Consider the following 15804-nt stretch of genomic DNA (forward strand, 5'->3'; position numbering starts at 1 on the left):
GATATGCAGTTTTATAGTTTTGGGGGCATAGTTCCATATTCTCCAGAATGGTTAAATCATTTCACAATTCCACCAACAATGCCCTAACAGGGTTTTTAGACTTGGAACTAAACTATGAACCTAATTCCTTTTCCCTTCCCAGAGTCTATGGAGGTACAAAAGAAGAGGGGGCACAACAAAATTCCATGTAAAAGTTCCTGTGGCCTCCTACAATAGAGGGAATAACATCAGTGGAGGCTAGAGCTAAATATAAAGATAGATAGATAGATAGATAGATAGATAGATAGATAGATAGATGAAGATGTAAATGTAAATTTCTTTGTATATACAAAGAAAATTAGGAAGGGGGAGGTTAAAGCTCCTGGGCAGGGGAATGAAGATGACCTGGAAAGGCCTCCTACAGAAGGTAAGATTTGAGTCTTGAAGGAAGCCAGAAATACCAAAAATCAGAGACAAGGAAGGAGAATATTCCAAACATGGGAGATACAAGGTATTGCAAAGGCAAAATGTCCGGAGACAGAATGTTGTATATACTAATATAATGTAAAGAATTACCAACTGAAATTGTAGCTGACTTGGGAGCAGGCCACCCATACTGTCAGGAACACAGTTCTGAGTCTGTGGCCTAGTTGAAGGACATTGTATCATACCAGAATTGGAAGGCATGTCAGAGATTATTCAGTCGAAATTTGGATGCTACCTTCTTTTTTTGTAGGACAGCTAGATGGCACCATAGTGGATAATGTGCCTGGATTGGAATCAGGAAGCCTCTTCTTTCTGAGTTCAAATCTAACCTTAGATACTTACTATCTGTGTGAATCTGGGTAAATCACTTCACTGTATTTGCCTCATTTTCTTTATCTGTAAAATGATCTGAAGAAGGAAATGGCAAATTGCTCTAGGATCTCTGCCAAGAAAACCTTAAATAGGATCATGAAGAGTCAGACACAAGTGAACAATAACAAAAACGATTTTTGTGAAGCCTTATAGCTCACACTGTTTCCTATATTCTCTTATCACTGCTATCTTCTCCTCATTCAGTTTCCCTATCATCATTCTATTCCCTGTTCCCAACCCTTACTTTGAGAGAGTATAAGCTACTTGAGGGTAAGAACTGTTTCCTTTTTTCAGCTTCATATCTCTAGCAATGGCATCTACCACAGGGCTTCACACATGTTGTTGTTTTTCTTCAATTGTGTCTGACTCCTCCTGACCCTATTTGGGGGTTTTCTTGGCAAAGATATTGGAGTGGTTCATGATGTCCTGACAGATGAGGAAACTGAGGCAAATGCGGTTAACTAATTTGCCCAGGATCAACCAGGTATTAAGTCTGAGGCTTCATCTAAACTAATAAAGATAAATCTCCCTGATTCCAAGGCCAGTGCTCTATCTGCATAATATATATTTAATAAATATCTGCTGAATGGAATTGAATTTTACAAAGGAACAGAGAGGGAGAGGAGGGGAACTTGAGCAAGTTTATCCTGTATGATAGTGAGACAGCCAAGATCTGAGCTCCTATTTGCTGCCCCTCCTTTGCAATGCTAGGACTTTAGGGGTGTCATCTTTGTCCAAAAAAGAAAACACATTTTCAAAGTCCAAATACCTGGTTGTTGATTTGAAGCAGACAGATAAATCTACTTTGTTGCTGGGTTTTTTGTCTCTCCTGTAGGGCGTTAGTTTCCTGAATAAAATTTATTTTTCTTAGCATCTCCAGTAGAGTCCCCAGAGAGAAACTATTAAACCTCCCAGTTCCCAGGAGTAGGAGGAGGCTAATAATGATGATAACAATAAATTACATTCATTTAAGGTTTTATATTCAAATATGCAAACAGAGCCATGATCTTATAGATACCAGAGTTCCTGCCATTGACAGAGATTGCAACCCATCCAGTCCTATTGCACTCTCTACCCTTTGACCATGTCCTCTGCAAAGTTCACCATAGGCCATGCATTTATGGTAAATGCTGAAGATTTTTTCTGGTTTCTCCAGACATTTCAACGACTCTGTGACTTGACAAAATGGGTTCATATAGACTAAGAGAATATTGCAACATGGCACATAGAATCAAAGTTGGGAAAGGTTATAGACAAGATGTCAGAGCTGGGAAGGCCCTTAAAATACTGGATGTCAGTCACGTGAGGGTCCTTAGAATACAGAATGTTAGAGTAGAGAGGACTTTTAGATTGTCAGACCTGGAGGGGGGATGTTTAATATCAATACACAGATATCTAAGATGGGAGGAACCTGTACATTATTTCATCTCATTTTGAAAACACTAGTGAGGTGAGCAGGGTAACAATCTTGGGGAAGTTCCTTTCCTTCTCTGGTCCTCAGTTTCCCCATCTTTAAAAGTCAGACTAACGAATCACTGAGGTAATTTCCAGCTTTGACATTCTATAATCTATGTCTAAAATCTGTTCTCGCACTAATAATTCATGCTTTAAGTTCTAAGGTTTCCTCTGGCATTGACATTTTATGCTCTAAGTTCTCTCCCAGTTATGACATTCTATTTATAACATTCAGTAATTCATTCAATAAGCACAATCTATGTGCCAGGCATTGGGCTAAGATTCATCCAATTCCAACATTCTATATCCTGAGGTTCTTTTAAAATGGGGCCAACCTGGACACTTTAATCCATATGGAAAACACTTTGTAAACCTAAAAGTACAAATAAAATGTGCCCCGATTATTTTTCCTGCTCTTTAGTTTTAATTCCATGATCTCCGAAGCTCCACAGGAGGCCAATCCCCACTTCAGATTCAAACAAAATTCAATTAACAAACTGAGCCAGAGTTACAGGATCACATAGGGAGAGGTAATGCCCTGGAAGAAGCCCTGGAGTGGAGGGCAGGACACTAGAGTCCTTATTCTGCCTTGGTCACTAACTCTCTCAGTGACCTGTGACCTCTGGCCCTCCCTGGGCCTCACTCATCTCCTCCGTCCAATGGCTCCAGATCCCTCCCGGGGTTTAGGGAGTCCCCAGAGAGACAAATATACAAAAGTGTAAAGTAGTTCTCGAGGTTCATTCCCTTCCTCCTAGCTGGTCTGCAACACCCCCTCTCTCCAGGCAAATGGCTCCCCTTCACTCCAGGGACACTTTGCAAATGAACCTAGGCCCTACCCCCTCCTCTAAGCAAAACCCAGAACAAGGTAAAGCAGGCGGCCCTGGAGTCTGAGTGCGGGAGGGAGACGAGAACCCAATAGCAGAAAAAAAAAAAAAAAACCCAACCCACTAACCCACCCCCTAACCGCTTCTCGCGGCCTCTCGCTTCAGAAAGTCCGGCCTCCACAGTGGGCGCTGGGCAGAGCTAGGAGGGCGGAGCCCGGCCGGGCCGGGCCAGGGGAGGGGAGAAGAGGGGAGGAGAAAAGAGGGGAGGGGAGAAAGGGAGATGGAAAAGAGGAAAGAGGGCAGGAGCCTGCAAAGGACTAGTCAATCGGCCTGCCAATCACGTACGGCGCACCCTCTAGTTGGATGGTGCCCTGCGGGCTTATCATTCCATCTCCCGATCCTCCCTGTGTCGTCATGCCTCCTTCTTCCTCTCTCCCTCCCGCTTGCTAAATCTAGAATCACACGTGCTCCTCCGCTAAGAAACATAGTCCTTTTCCCGCACTGCCTTCCCCCCCACCCCTGCCCCGGCCTTGCTCTCTTTTCCCCCTCCCGGGCCCCATATAGTCTCTCTGATCCTTCCCGGTCATCATCTCAATACTCTTTCCCCCCTTTCCCTCTTCCAGGGAGCTCATGGCAGGAACGGGTTCAGAATCGGAGGGTCGGGGAAGCAGCCGAATAACAGACACAAGGAGTTTTTAAAGAAGCCCAAAAGAGGGGTAGGGTGTCTTCTAAAAATCACTTATGGGTTGTTGTTGTTGATTTGGGTTTTTTTGCACTTGGGGGAGGGGAATTCATCCTGTTCTTGCAAAATTCTCTCTCCTTTCCCGGCTAGCTAGAGAAAGGACTCGTACTGCGCTCAGAGTTCGCGCCCTCCAAGGGCCCGGGGGCCGTCCACCCCGGAGCCCACTCTTACTGCAGCCCGCCAGTCTGCTCGCGGGGCCGCTGGACAGCGACGGCGGAAGGATACGAAAGGGGTGGGAGGAGCGGGGGGGATCCGAGGCGGAGCGGTGACAATGTGGAAGGGGGAGGGGACGGAGACTGGGAGGGAGAGGTGGAGGTGGGGGCGGATGGGGGGTGGGGGGGGGGAAGGGTTGGAACATGTCTCCTGCCGCAGGAAGATGAAGTGGTTACAATTGTAGCGGAGCCCCGGGGTTCCGGAGGGCTCGGATGTGAGCGCGCGCCGGCGGCAGCGGCGGCGGCCAGGGCGGATACGTTGTAGCGGCGCTTGGAACGCGGCCCGGGAGCCCCGCGCGCCGCTGCCTCGCGGGGCCCAAGGCGCTCGCGAGCTACGGAGCAAGGGGGCGGCCGAGGGGCTGGGGGGGAAGGGGAACAGAGAAGGGGACGAAGCGCCCACGCGCGAGTCGTCGGAAAGCAGCCGCCCGCGGAGCCGCGGGGCGGCGGCGGGGGGCTCGGGGAAGCCCGCCCGGCCAGACCCCGCCGCTTTTGTCCACGCCGCCTCCGGGCCCGAGGAGCCGGGCTGGTGCAGGACCGGGCGGGCGGGCGGTGTTGGGGGGACGCCGCTGCCGCCGCCGCCTCCGTCTCCGCTGCTGTTTCATGCCCCCGACCCTCGCGACCCTGGCTCGCAGCTTCCCGCCCGCCGGATGCGATTTCTTACCGAGAAGGTAAACAGCCTGCGCCGGCTGGGGGGATGGGGGAACTGACTGGAGATGGGGTGGGGGCGCGCCGCGCTGGGGGCTTCCTCGCCCCCCTCCCAAGGGCTTTGTGTAGGCACCCCGGGCTGGAGCCGCGACAAAGTTGGGCTCAGTTCTTTTTCCAGGGGAGGAAGTTTGGGGGACGCATGGTGCTTTAGAGAGGTGAGGGGGTGGTGGTTGTGGGGCAGAACGCTCCCCCCTTCCCTGGGCCAGTCTTGCTGTCTGGTCCCCGTGGCTTCCTGGGGACTAGCTCTGGGGCACTGGTTGGGGGGAGGGGTGGAGGCGGCAGCTGGAGGGGACTCATTGTTCTGTTAGCCAAGTTTAAAGGGCCCGGAGGGAAAGGCTGGGTCTCTTCCCCCCCTTTTTCTTATTTTTGAGGTGTGGAGGGAAAGAGTACTGGGTACTCTGAAAGACCGATCCCCTGCCCCTTTTGCCCTGTGCTTCGCCCCCAAATGTGCTTACAGTTTCCTGAACTTTATAGACTGGGATGGGGGGGTGATGGTAGGGGACGGGACGGGACGCTGCAACTTGGTCTGTTCTTCAAAGTTTGGTTGGCTTGGCTGGGGCTCATGTTCTTTCTCCCTCGCCCTCCTCCCCTTCCCCCAGAGCCCCTAAGTGGGGCCTGCCCCTGGTGGAGTGAGTATGTAAGTGGGGCGGGGGGGGGGAGGGGGGAGAAGAGGCGGAATCCAAGAACTGGCATTTGCAGGCCCCGGCCCGGAGTTTGGGAACAGGCCGGGAAAGGGGGGGGGGGGCGGGGAAGCCCTTTTGTCTGAAGGCAAGAAGGTGCCTCTCCTAACTGGTGTCTCAGGTTGAAGTACATGGGGTGGGGGGTGAGAAGGGGGGGGTGCGGGGGTGGGGAGGGGTACGGTGAAACATCTGCTCCGCGTTAACTCGGGGAAAGGCTTTCTCCGCTGGCATGCGGCGGCAAAACTGCTGTGAATGATTTCAGATTGAGGCATAACACGCCCCGGCCGCTCCGTGGGCTTCAAAGGGATCCCCACCGCCCGGGCTCCCCGTGCCCTAGCTGCGGGGAGGGTGGGGGCGAGGAGGGCGGAGGGAGGAAAGAGACTGGCAGCCGCTTTCTGAGCTCATCGATTTCACTTGTTCTCCCCCCCACACTTTAGTTCCACCACCACCTCCGGGACCCCCTTTTTCCTTGAGCTACTCCAAGTTAGCTAGCTTTTGAGTGGGGGTTGGGGAGAAAAAAGTTATTCTCATTCATGAAGTTAGGGCTTTTTCTGGATTAAGTGAAAAAGGTCAGTTTCTTTATATTTTGCTCTCGTGGCGGGGTGTTAATTTTAAAAGACATCTCTGGTGATTTTTTTTCGGGGGGGGTCTGGTTTAGAAGCAGTCCCCCCCCCAATTTTCTTTTCTCTGAGCCTGAGTCAGGTGGATAGTTCTCCCCCCACGCCACGCCCCCCTTCTCCGCCCCCACCCCACACGCTACCCCCTACTCCCTCCCTTTCTTGTTTTTGAGCGGGTATCCTCCCCCGAGGGACCCTCGGAGAGAGTCGAGGACTGCCTGGCGAGGGAGGGGAGCAATTATTTCCCAAGTTACCTTAAATAAAAAACCTTTATTGGCTTTTGTTGTTTTCTAGGGGAAGAGCATATTCAACTCAACAAATATTTATTAAGCGCCGACTGTATGCTCGGTGCTGCTTTAGACTTACTTAAAATCCTCATGCACCCTTTCCCCTCCCCCCACCTAAGGGGAGGAGGAGCCGAGTTTTACTCGTTTGATTTTTTTTAACTTTTTTTTTTTCGGGATGTGTGTGCGTGCGTGTGCGCGCGCTTGTGTGTTGTGCACTTCATTGAAATGCGTCCTGACATCTGGCGCTGGGGGCCGCTCCGAGAAGGGGGAGAAATTTTTATTTCTACCCCACCCCCCACATTTGAGTTCTGGCTATAGGTGTTAAGAGAGTTCCACTGCTCTTCTCTGTTCTCCCCACACCATCACCCCAGGGTCTGCCAGAGGAATACAAGAGTGGGAAGCAGCCTTAGTTGTCTTCTCCCCCTACCCCCCAATAATTCCTCTTCCCATTTCCAGAAAGAAAACCTATTTCTACAATTCTTTTTTTTTTTTTTTTTAATTTTAGCTAGACCTCTTTGCTTCTGGAATTTAGGGAATTAATTTAGTGGTGGTTGGGTGTCCCTGTATTGTTCAGTGCCTAGTGGGCTGCCCCTTTAAGAGGGGGAAGGGCCCGGCTGGCCCTTTAAGATCCCCCAAAGGTTATAACTGGCCCTACACCCTGGATGTTGAGTGGCCCATATTTTTCCTCCCTCTCCTTCTTTTCTCATTGGTTGATTGTCTTTCCCCTCTTCACCCCCAGCAGAGCTGGGAGGCCGGCAGCCCCCAAAACAAACATCCGAGTGTGAACCTGAATGGGGAACTTGTTCAGCGCCCGGGGCGCCATGTGCACTGGCCCCCAGCCGGCCAGGGGCCCCTTTGAGATGGGGAAGGATTTGCCAGGGTTTTTAGCGTTTACAAAACATTCATCTGTCAACGCCCCCACCCTCCGGAGTTCAGCCTTCATTAAAAGCTCTCTGCTCTCTCTCTTTCCCTCCCTTCCCCCTCTTTTTGTATCCCCTACTTCCTCGTCGATGACCCCCGCTTTCCCCCTCCACCTCTCTATGGGTCTGTATCTCTTCCTTTTCTGATTGGGTTTGTCTCTACCCTTTTCTGTGGATTTTTGTCTCTCTAACCACCCCCCTCCCCATAACATACACATAACTTCTCTGGATTTGTGTTGCTTCCACGCGCTCCTGCAATTACCTGTGGGTCTGTATCTCCCTCCCCCTTTTCTCTATGGGTCTGTTTTCTTTCCCATTCTCGATGAGATTCTCTTTCCCTCTCCTTTTCTCTGTATATGTGTTTTTTCCCTGTTTCTCTATGGATCTTACCCCCCTCCCTTTTTTTTCCCTATGGCTCTCTATCCTCCTCCTTTCTCTCTGAATTTGTCTCTCCCTTCCTCTTATCTCTGGGTGTGTGTGTGTATTCGCCGTTTCCCTGACACTCTCTTTTTCTCCCTCTTGTCTCGGGGTCTCTCACTTCTCCCTTCTTCTCTCTGTTCTCTTCCCTCCCCCCGTATATATCTCTCCCTCCTTTTCTATCTCTTCCCTTCTGTGTGTTGTTCTATCCTTCCCCCTCCTCGTGTGTGGCCTTGATTCCCATTTCTGTCTCTGTGCATGTCATTCTCTTATACCCAATCTTTCTACCTCCCCTGTGTCTCTTAACTTCTCTCTCTCTTCCCTTTCACCTTACATTTGTGCACTTCTTTCCCCCTCATCTCACTCCCACCCAACACATGTGTGTATCTCCTCCATTCCTTCCCCCCTCCCATCCCCCACAGTGTCTCCAGGCCCTCCGGAGCTGTTGCCGCTGTTGAGTCTGTGGGAGTATGAATCAGCAGCACAGGATGGCTGCAGTCGGGACAGACAAAGAACTCAGTGACTTGCTAGACTTCAGCATGGTAAGCAGTCTTTGGGGGCTGTTTAAAGGGCTGGAGGACCTGATTGTCCTGTGTCCCCTCCTCCCCCAACTTCTCTGGCGTCTGCTCTAGATCTGTGGAAGGGAAGGCCCTGTGGCTCTCACTGCCCCTTTTCACTTGTCAAAGGTAGAAACAGCCTCCTAATTCTGTACTCCCCCATCCCCTTGTTGGGGAGAAGGAAGAAATGGGGGCAAGTAGATTTGGCCTCCTTCAGTCCCCTATTTCCAGAGAGTCATGGAAAGGGAAGATGAAGGGAGTGAAAAGTCAACTTTTTGTGGAAAGAATTTAATTGTCCTCAACTCTGAACAAAACACATCACCCACTGACCTCGATGCTGTTCTATCCAGTAAAGCCCTTAAGTGTCCTGTCCCCTGCAAGCCAAATATAGTTGAGTGCTGCTGTTCCCTCTCCTCAGAGGACACTCCTGAGGGCCTCCTCTTGTCTTCCTCACCCAGGCCTTCTGCAGACTACATTCACTTAAGGGTGCAAGAAGAAAAGCTTTTTATTCAGAAACTCACATTCCCCCCTCAAATTTGCCTTGTCAGACTCCTCCAGATGCTGTTAAACTTAGATCATGAGTAGATGAGTGTGTGTTCTGGGAAAGGAAGGATCCGCAAATATAGGAGAGACCTTAGAGAGATCTTCTAGTCTTTGTGTCCTGTACCCCTTGGGAAACTCATGGATGGACTTCTCAGAATAAGGTTTTCAAAATGCAAAAAATAAAGAACCTGGAATTACAATGGAAATCAGTTCTTCTAAAATACAGGTTATTAAATTGTAATTTTTTTTTTTAAGTTTATGGACCCCCGGTCAAGAATCTTAATTTTGGGAGAAATGAGGCATAGAGAAAGGGTCAGGGTCATTCTGGCAAAATAGTAACAGAACTGGGATCAAAACCCGTGTCTGTTCTCTGATTTTCCCAACTCACAAGGCTAGGCAGAGGCTGCCATTTCAAAAAGATAAAATCTGCTTGAAGCTGTTCTCAGCCTCTCTTAATTCAGTGCCCTCCCTCTGTTGCTTATTTCCAGTATATCTGGCTTGCACAGAGCTGTTTGCTTGATGTCTCCCCCTAGACTGGGAGCTCCAAAAGTTTAGGACAGGCCTGTCTTTTACCTTTCTCTGTATTTCTAATACTTGAGGCAATGTCTGGTGCACAATAGTTGCTTAATCAGTCTTTATTGACAAATCGAGCAGTGTCTGAAAGGAGGCAAATCTGGTTGGAAGAGAGATGAGGTGGATGTTATGCTAGTGGATGAGGTTTTGATCTGAACTTACTGCCATCCAATCCCCCACTCTTTTCTAGCCCCTTTCCCCCCAGATCTTGTGATACTACTATCCCATTCATCCCTCCCAGTGTCTTGGCTGGTCACCACCTCATAGGAGATAAGAGGGCTGAGGGAAGCTTGTCAGGGAGACCTGGCTTAGGAACTTCATTTTTGGTATTTCCTTGCTCTGTGAATATGGACAAATGACTTGTACTACCTTATCTCAGTTTCCCCATCTATAAAATAGGGTATAATAAACCTTAATTCACAGGGTTATTGGGAGATTTGAATGACAATGTCCATTATGAAGCTTTTGGAACATCTTAAAAACTATATAGATGAGGGAGCACCCAGGTGATACTATGGATAAAGCAGTGGCTCTGGAGTCAGGAGGACCTGAGTTCAAATGTAGCCTCAAGCACTAGCTGTGTGACATTAGACGAGCCATTTAACCCTGATTGCCTCTCCCCAAAAAAGCACACCATATAGATGTCAGGCATTTTTATTAGTAATAGTGCCAGTCCATTGACTTTAGCCTCAATTTCCCCATCTGTAACAAAACCAGTATGGTGCTTGGAAAGAACACTGGAATCCAAAAATCAGGATTCAAGTCCTAATTTCAGCTATCCAGAGGACTTTGACCAAGAGCTGCAGATGGACAGAGCACTGGATCTGTCATCCTTGATCTAAGTTGAATTTATCCTCAGGACTCTAAAGTAGTGAGAACCTAGGCAAATCATTTCACCTCTGTTTTACCTGAGTTTCCTAGTCTATAAAATGAAAAATAATAATAGCACCTACTTCCCAGAGACACACTGGGTGACACACTGGATAGTCAGAATCATCTTCCTGGGAGCTCTTCAGTTCAAATCTGGCCTCAGATTCTTATTGGCTGTATGATTCTGAGCAAGTCACTTCATCCTGTTTGCCTCAGCTTCCTTGTTTGTAAAATGATCTGGAGAAGGAAATGGCTAACCACTTCAGTATCTTGCCCAGGAAGATCCCAAATGGGGTCATGAAGAGTCAGACATAATTGAAAATGATTGATGATTACTGCCACCTCCTTTGGGAGGCTCAAATGAGGTAATAAACATAAAATACTTGGCAAACTTTTGAAGGCCATATAAATGTTGCCTATTACTATTATTCCTGGATCTAGGAACTTCCCTGAATTATACCCTCCAAATTTGTGCCCCTCTTCTCTGCACAGGAGTAAGCAAGATCTGAACTTTGATCTTCTTGATTCTAGACTTAGTAAGTTTTTTTTTTTTTTTTACTATATCAAGCTGATACTCAAGGACTTCTATTGGTATGGGCTGTCCCAAGCGGCTGCTAAAGGATCAGAGAATAATTGCCTGGTTACCAAGTAACATTTACTATGCCTGTTATATGCCAGACACTCTGAAGCACAAAGCAAGGCAAGAGCCAATCCCTGTCTTCAAGAAACTCTCAGTCTAATGGAAGAGACATTATAACCAATTGTGGATAAATAAGATACAATATAGACAGAATAACTTGGAAATCACCAACAGAAGGAGGTAGTAAGGAGATCAGGAAAGGCTTCTTGCAGAAGAGAGCCAAGGAGGCCTGGAGGGGATGAGATAAGGAGTGTTCCAGGCATGGAGGACAGCAAAGGAAAATGTTGAGAGTTGAGAGATGCTGTATCTTGAGTAAAGACCAGCCAGGAGGCCAGTGTTATTGATTGGAAGAATGGGTGCTGGGCAGAGGAACGTGTTGGAAAGCTGAAAAGATGGGAAGGGGGCAAGTTCTCAAGGGCTTTAAAAGGCAAGTAGAGGATTTCATGTTTGAACCTGGAAGCCAGAGAGGACCCCTAAAGTTTATCTTCTGACTGCCAGCTCAGGGTTCTTGCCTCTAAACCCCACTGCCCCTTTTTATACTGGTTGTCTCCACTATGCCTCATTGTTTCTATAAGAAGTTGATCCAGTGGGAGAAGTAGATAAAAATACAAATTTTTATCAAGGAGGGCTTCTAAGTTTTCAAAACACATGTATCCCATCTGATACCTTGATTCATCCTAGAATGTCCCTTGAAGAAGAGAGGGTTGTTTATCCCCTTTACAGATGAGAACAGAAATGACTTCTCTACAGATAAATAATGAATCTGTTTCAGATCAGAGATCAGGACCCAGTACCCTAGCAGTTCTATTTCAGGTAACGTGGCATAGAGAATGGAACGCTCAGCTAGGAGTAGGCAAGACTTTCCTAGCTCTGACCCCAGGCAAGCCCTGTAACTTTTCTGAGCCTCAACTCCTTATCTAAAATATTACAAGAGCCAGCACTGATATAGCATCTAAAGGTTTGCAAAGTATCGTACAAATATTATCTCATTTGAGCCTTATAACAACCCTAGGAGTTGAGTACTGTTATTATCCCATTTTATAGATAAAGAAACTAAGGCCATCAGAGTTGAATTCCCTTGCCGAAGATCACTTAGCCACTAGGTTTCAAAGGCTGGATTTGAACTCAGGTGTACTTGACTTCAGGCCCAGGACTCATTTCCTTCACTAGGCCACTTACCTAACTGCCAAAGGAGAATGACGATACTTGGAAAACCTTCCCCTTACCCCTCACAAAGTCCTGGGAGAGAATGAACACAAAACCTCTCCAAGGCTTAACCATCAGCATTATTGGGTCATTCAGTGCAACTTGGTCAACTATGCTTTATTGCTTCTATAAGAATCTGGAAGGCTCAGGTCATGTCCTTCTCATTTTCTTATCTTAGCAGAACTTACACATGGCTGATGCTCAATCATTACTTTTTAAAAATTTACATTTTATAGAGCAAGAGATTAATATCTGGGAAGAGTAAAGCATGGAACTGACTTGGCCAAGATCACACAGCAAGTCAGTGGCAGAATTGGGAATAGAATCCAGGCCTCATTTCCCAGATTAAATCCAATTTAACCTAAAACATATAAAGCACTCTCCTCTTCTCAGAAAAAAAGACCTGCAGGGAGAACCAGCTCTACTTAGCCTCCGGAAAAGGCAAGCGGTATTTTTAAGGCAGTTTTTTTTTTTAATTTTTTTTTTCTGTGCTTCAGTAATTTGGGTTTCTTTTCAGAGTTGTTTTGTCAAACTGAAATGTCCCTGGGCATCAGCCCATAACAAGCATGGGTGGCTGAGACCACAGGTTTGGAACCCCAAATACTGGCCAGGTCCACTTCTTTTGCCCAGTCCTTCAAAACAATTGACCTGATTAATAAACTCCTCTGCCTGTTGGTCAGGCAAGTAAAAGAAAGCTGGTGGGTGGATTCCTTGTCCTTGGGCCTGTGAGTTTAAAACAGTGTAGTCTTATAGATTGTCAGAAACATGAGGGGACCACAGAGTGTACCATGTTCCAAGTTAGAAGGACCACAGAAACCATCGACTGCAGCCTTCCCATTTGCAGGTGGGAAAACTTGAGTGTGAGAGAAGCAAGATAACTTGGCTCTCACTGGGGTTGTTATGATTGCATGAGATAAATCATGTAAAGTGCTTTGCAAGGTACCTTAGGATAAAGTGCTAGACTTGGGCATCAGAAAGAGCTTGGCCTCTGATACTGTGTGGCTCCAGGGAAATCATTTAACCTCTCTGATCCTCATTTTAGAAATGATATTAATATGGTAACTATTCTTATTAATAACAAAACCGAGGCTTAGAAGACTATGTTGCTCACTCCCCTGGGGCTTAGGGTTTTTTCTGCTGAACACAATTTCCAGTTATGTTATGATGTCAAAATTTGGGAGGTAAATATAGAGAGGTAGAGAGACAGGCAAAGTTAAAGATGGCACTCGGTCCCTTCTCTCTCCTTTTCTGTACCCTTGAGCAGAGAAGGGGAAAGCTGGTAGGCAGGGAGGTGGAAAGTTGTTTTTTGGTGTGTTTTTGTGTATATGTGTGCTCGAGAGTGAGTGCGTGTGGCAGAAATGACACGTCAGCTGGGGGCCCCACAGCTCATCCCCTGCCACAAAGCCGAGAGGGAGAGGGGAAGGAAGAGCTCACGTGTCTGCCAGGAGGTTGGGGGAGGGATCCCAGAGTGGGGGGCCTGGGTGTCTTCCAGGACCGCCCCTAGGAGATGTGTGGGTGGGCAGAAGGTTATAAAGCAGGTCTATAAATAGCAAGGGGGAGGAAGCCCCCAAAGCAGAAAGCAAAGCCAAAAAAAGGGTTGCCAGTAAGACAAAACAGGAGACAGTGCTCAGTGAACTCAGGTTCATTCATTGGAGCTCGTTTCTGTGTCCTGACACCTCTGAGGCCCCAACTGCCAGCCCTCCTTTGCAGGGTCCACTGGGGAAAGGTTTGGCCTCAGAGTCAAAAGTTCGTCCTTCCAATTCTGGCTCTGCTATCTGCCTTGCCAAGTAATGCCCCTTCTCCAAGCCTCATTTTCCCCATCTGTAAAATGGAGGCATAGTTAAGCTTCCTTCCAGTTTCAGATTCTGTGGCCGAGCTATCCTAAACTGTAGGAAAAAGGCTGATGCACAGTAGTTTTGGTTTTGGTTTTGGTTTTTTAACTTTAGCTCTGCCCAGTCATATGGAAAAGATAGTTGAGGAATCCCTGAACTAGAAGGCAGGAACCATGATCTGGGAAATAACTTGATTAGTTTCCCACAGAGAGATAGTGATAGATTTAGAACTCAATTGTCTGATCCTAAGAACCCAGGATGTCAGGGTTGGGAGGGCCCTTAGAACCCAGGAGGTCAGGGCTGGGAAAGCCCTTAGAACCCAGGAGGTCAGAGCTGGGAGGGCCCTTAGAACCCAGGAGGTCAGGGCTGGGAGGGCCCTTAGAACTTAGGAGATCAGAGCTGGGAGGGCCCTTAGAACCCAGGAGGTCAGAGCTGGGAGGGCCCTTAAAACACAAGATGTCAGAGGTGGGAGGGCCCTTAGAACACAGAATGTCAGAGCTGGGAGGGCTCTTAGAACACAGGAGATCAGAGCTGGGAAGGTTCTTAGAACACAGAAGGTCAGAGGTGGGAGGGCCCTTAGAACCCAGGAGGTCAGAGCTGGGAGGGCCCTTAGAACCCAGGAGGTCAGGGCTGGAAAGAACATCAGAATAGTGAATCAAGGGTAGAGGGGAACCTGGTTCTCGCAATTCTTACTCCAAGACCCTTTTTTGTGATATCCCTGGGTCAGATAAGAATACTACTTATTTCAATTGGTCAGTCACTATTTCCTATTGTGCCTGGGTCTATCCTGGCCAGTCCCATGGGGAGGATACCTCAATATGAAGCACTATCCCTGCCCTGCCAGAGGGGAGCTTTAAGCTGTGTGGTTGGAGAAGGAGTGATGGAAATGTTTCAAGGAAAGAGCTCTCTCATCATGGGTCTGGGTTTTTCCAGAGAGACCTGTAGGTATTCAGATCCTGGTTCATCGATAGCTATAAAGGCAGAAAAGACTTGAGAGAGCATTGGGACCAGTGACATTTCACCTTCTTTTGTGACCTATACCCCATGGTTGTGAGCCTGCTGAAACCTATAGATTGGATGCCTCAGAATAAAGTGTTTAAATGCATAAAATGAAATTCATAGGATTTTTCAAAGAAAACCAAGTATTTTGAAAGAGTTACCCCCCCCCCAAATCCTACCATTTATAGAGCCCAGAATAAGAGTACCTGCTTTAGTCCACCCCCTTCCTTTATCTTTCATTTTATAGATTAGGACATTATGTCCAGGGTTGGGAAGGGACTTGTGAAAGATTCCCCAGAGCCAGCTTCGGGGCCAGAGTCAGATTGGAGGTTACCTGTCTCCAAATTCTAGCACTCTCACCACTGGACCATTCCTTGCTGTGTAATCCTGGACAGTTGACTTAAGATTATCAAGTTTTCTTTTATCTCCTGTAAAATAGATGTTATGGGGAAAGTGCCCTGGGAGAATCTTAAAGCATTACAGAAGAATAATCCATAGGTCCTCTTCTTGGAGGACTTGAAGTCATCTTTGAAGGCTGGGATAGAGAGAGGCAGGAAAGTAGTCACTCCCAGCCAGGCTTCAAAGCAGGCTGGTACCCTGAAGAGCCCACAGAGGCTTGTGGGGCTTTCCAGACCCCAGGCTCACAGCTTGAATTGCCCCCTAAGGAGAGGATGGAGCCGAGGCATCTCCCTCCACTAACCAGATCTTACAGGCTCAAGGTATCAAACTTCATCTCAGTTGCCTGTAGGAGAAAGAATGATGAGCATGAGGGTCAAAAAGAACTGGGTGCACATTCTGTCCCTGACATCGCGTAACTCCCTGCAATTCACTAGTCCTTTTCAGAGTTCTTTGTGAAATGAGGACAATAGAATGCCTTTATCAATACCT

At 47.8% G+C, this 15804-nt stretch overlaps 1 protein-coding gene across 7 annotated transcripts in view; it reads left to right on the forward strand.

Moving 5' to 3' along the window:
- The first annotated feature begins 4528 nt into the window (after window positions 1-4528).
- The window catches only part of TCF3 (transcription factor 3), a 97922-nt gene continuing 86646 nt past the window's right edge, over window positions 4529-15804 (forward strand). For 3 of the 7 annotated variants that reach the window (XM_051972276.1, XM_051972275.1, XM_051972274.1), the window contains exons 1-2: window positions 4530-4738; window positions 8119-8238. In XM_051972276.1, coding sequence (XP_051828236.1) covers window positions 8167-8238 — 72 coding nt within the window. In that variant the 5' untranslated portion in view covers window positions 4530-4738; window positions 8119-8166. Of the gene's footprint in view, window positions 4739-8118; window positions 8239-15804 lie in introns of all 7 variants that reach the window. The other 4 variants (XM_051972271.1, XM_051972273.1, XM_051972272.1 and 1 more) reach the window with 2 other exon arrangements.

This window comes from Antechinus flavipes, chromosome 1 (assembly GCF_016432865.1).
Source record: "Antechinus flavipes isolate AdamAnt ecotype Samford, QLD, Australia chromosome 1, AdamAnt_v2, whole genome shotgun sequence".
NCBI classification, from domain to species: Eukaryota; Metazoa; Chordata; class Mammalia; order Dasyuromorphia; family Dasyuridae; genus Antechinus; species Antechinus flavipes.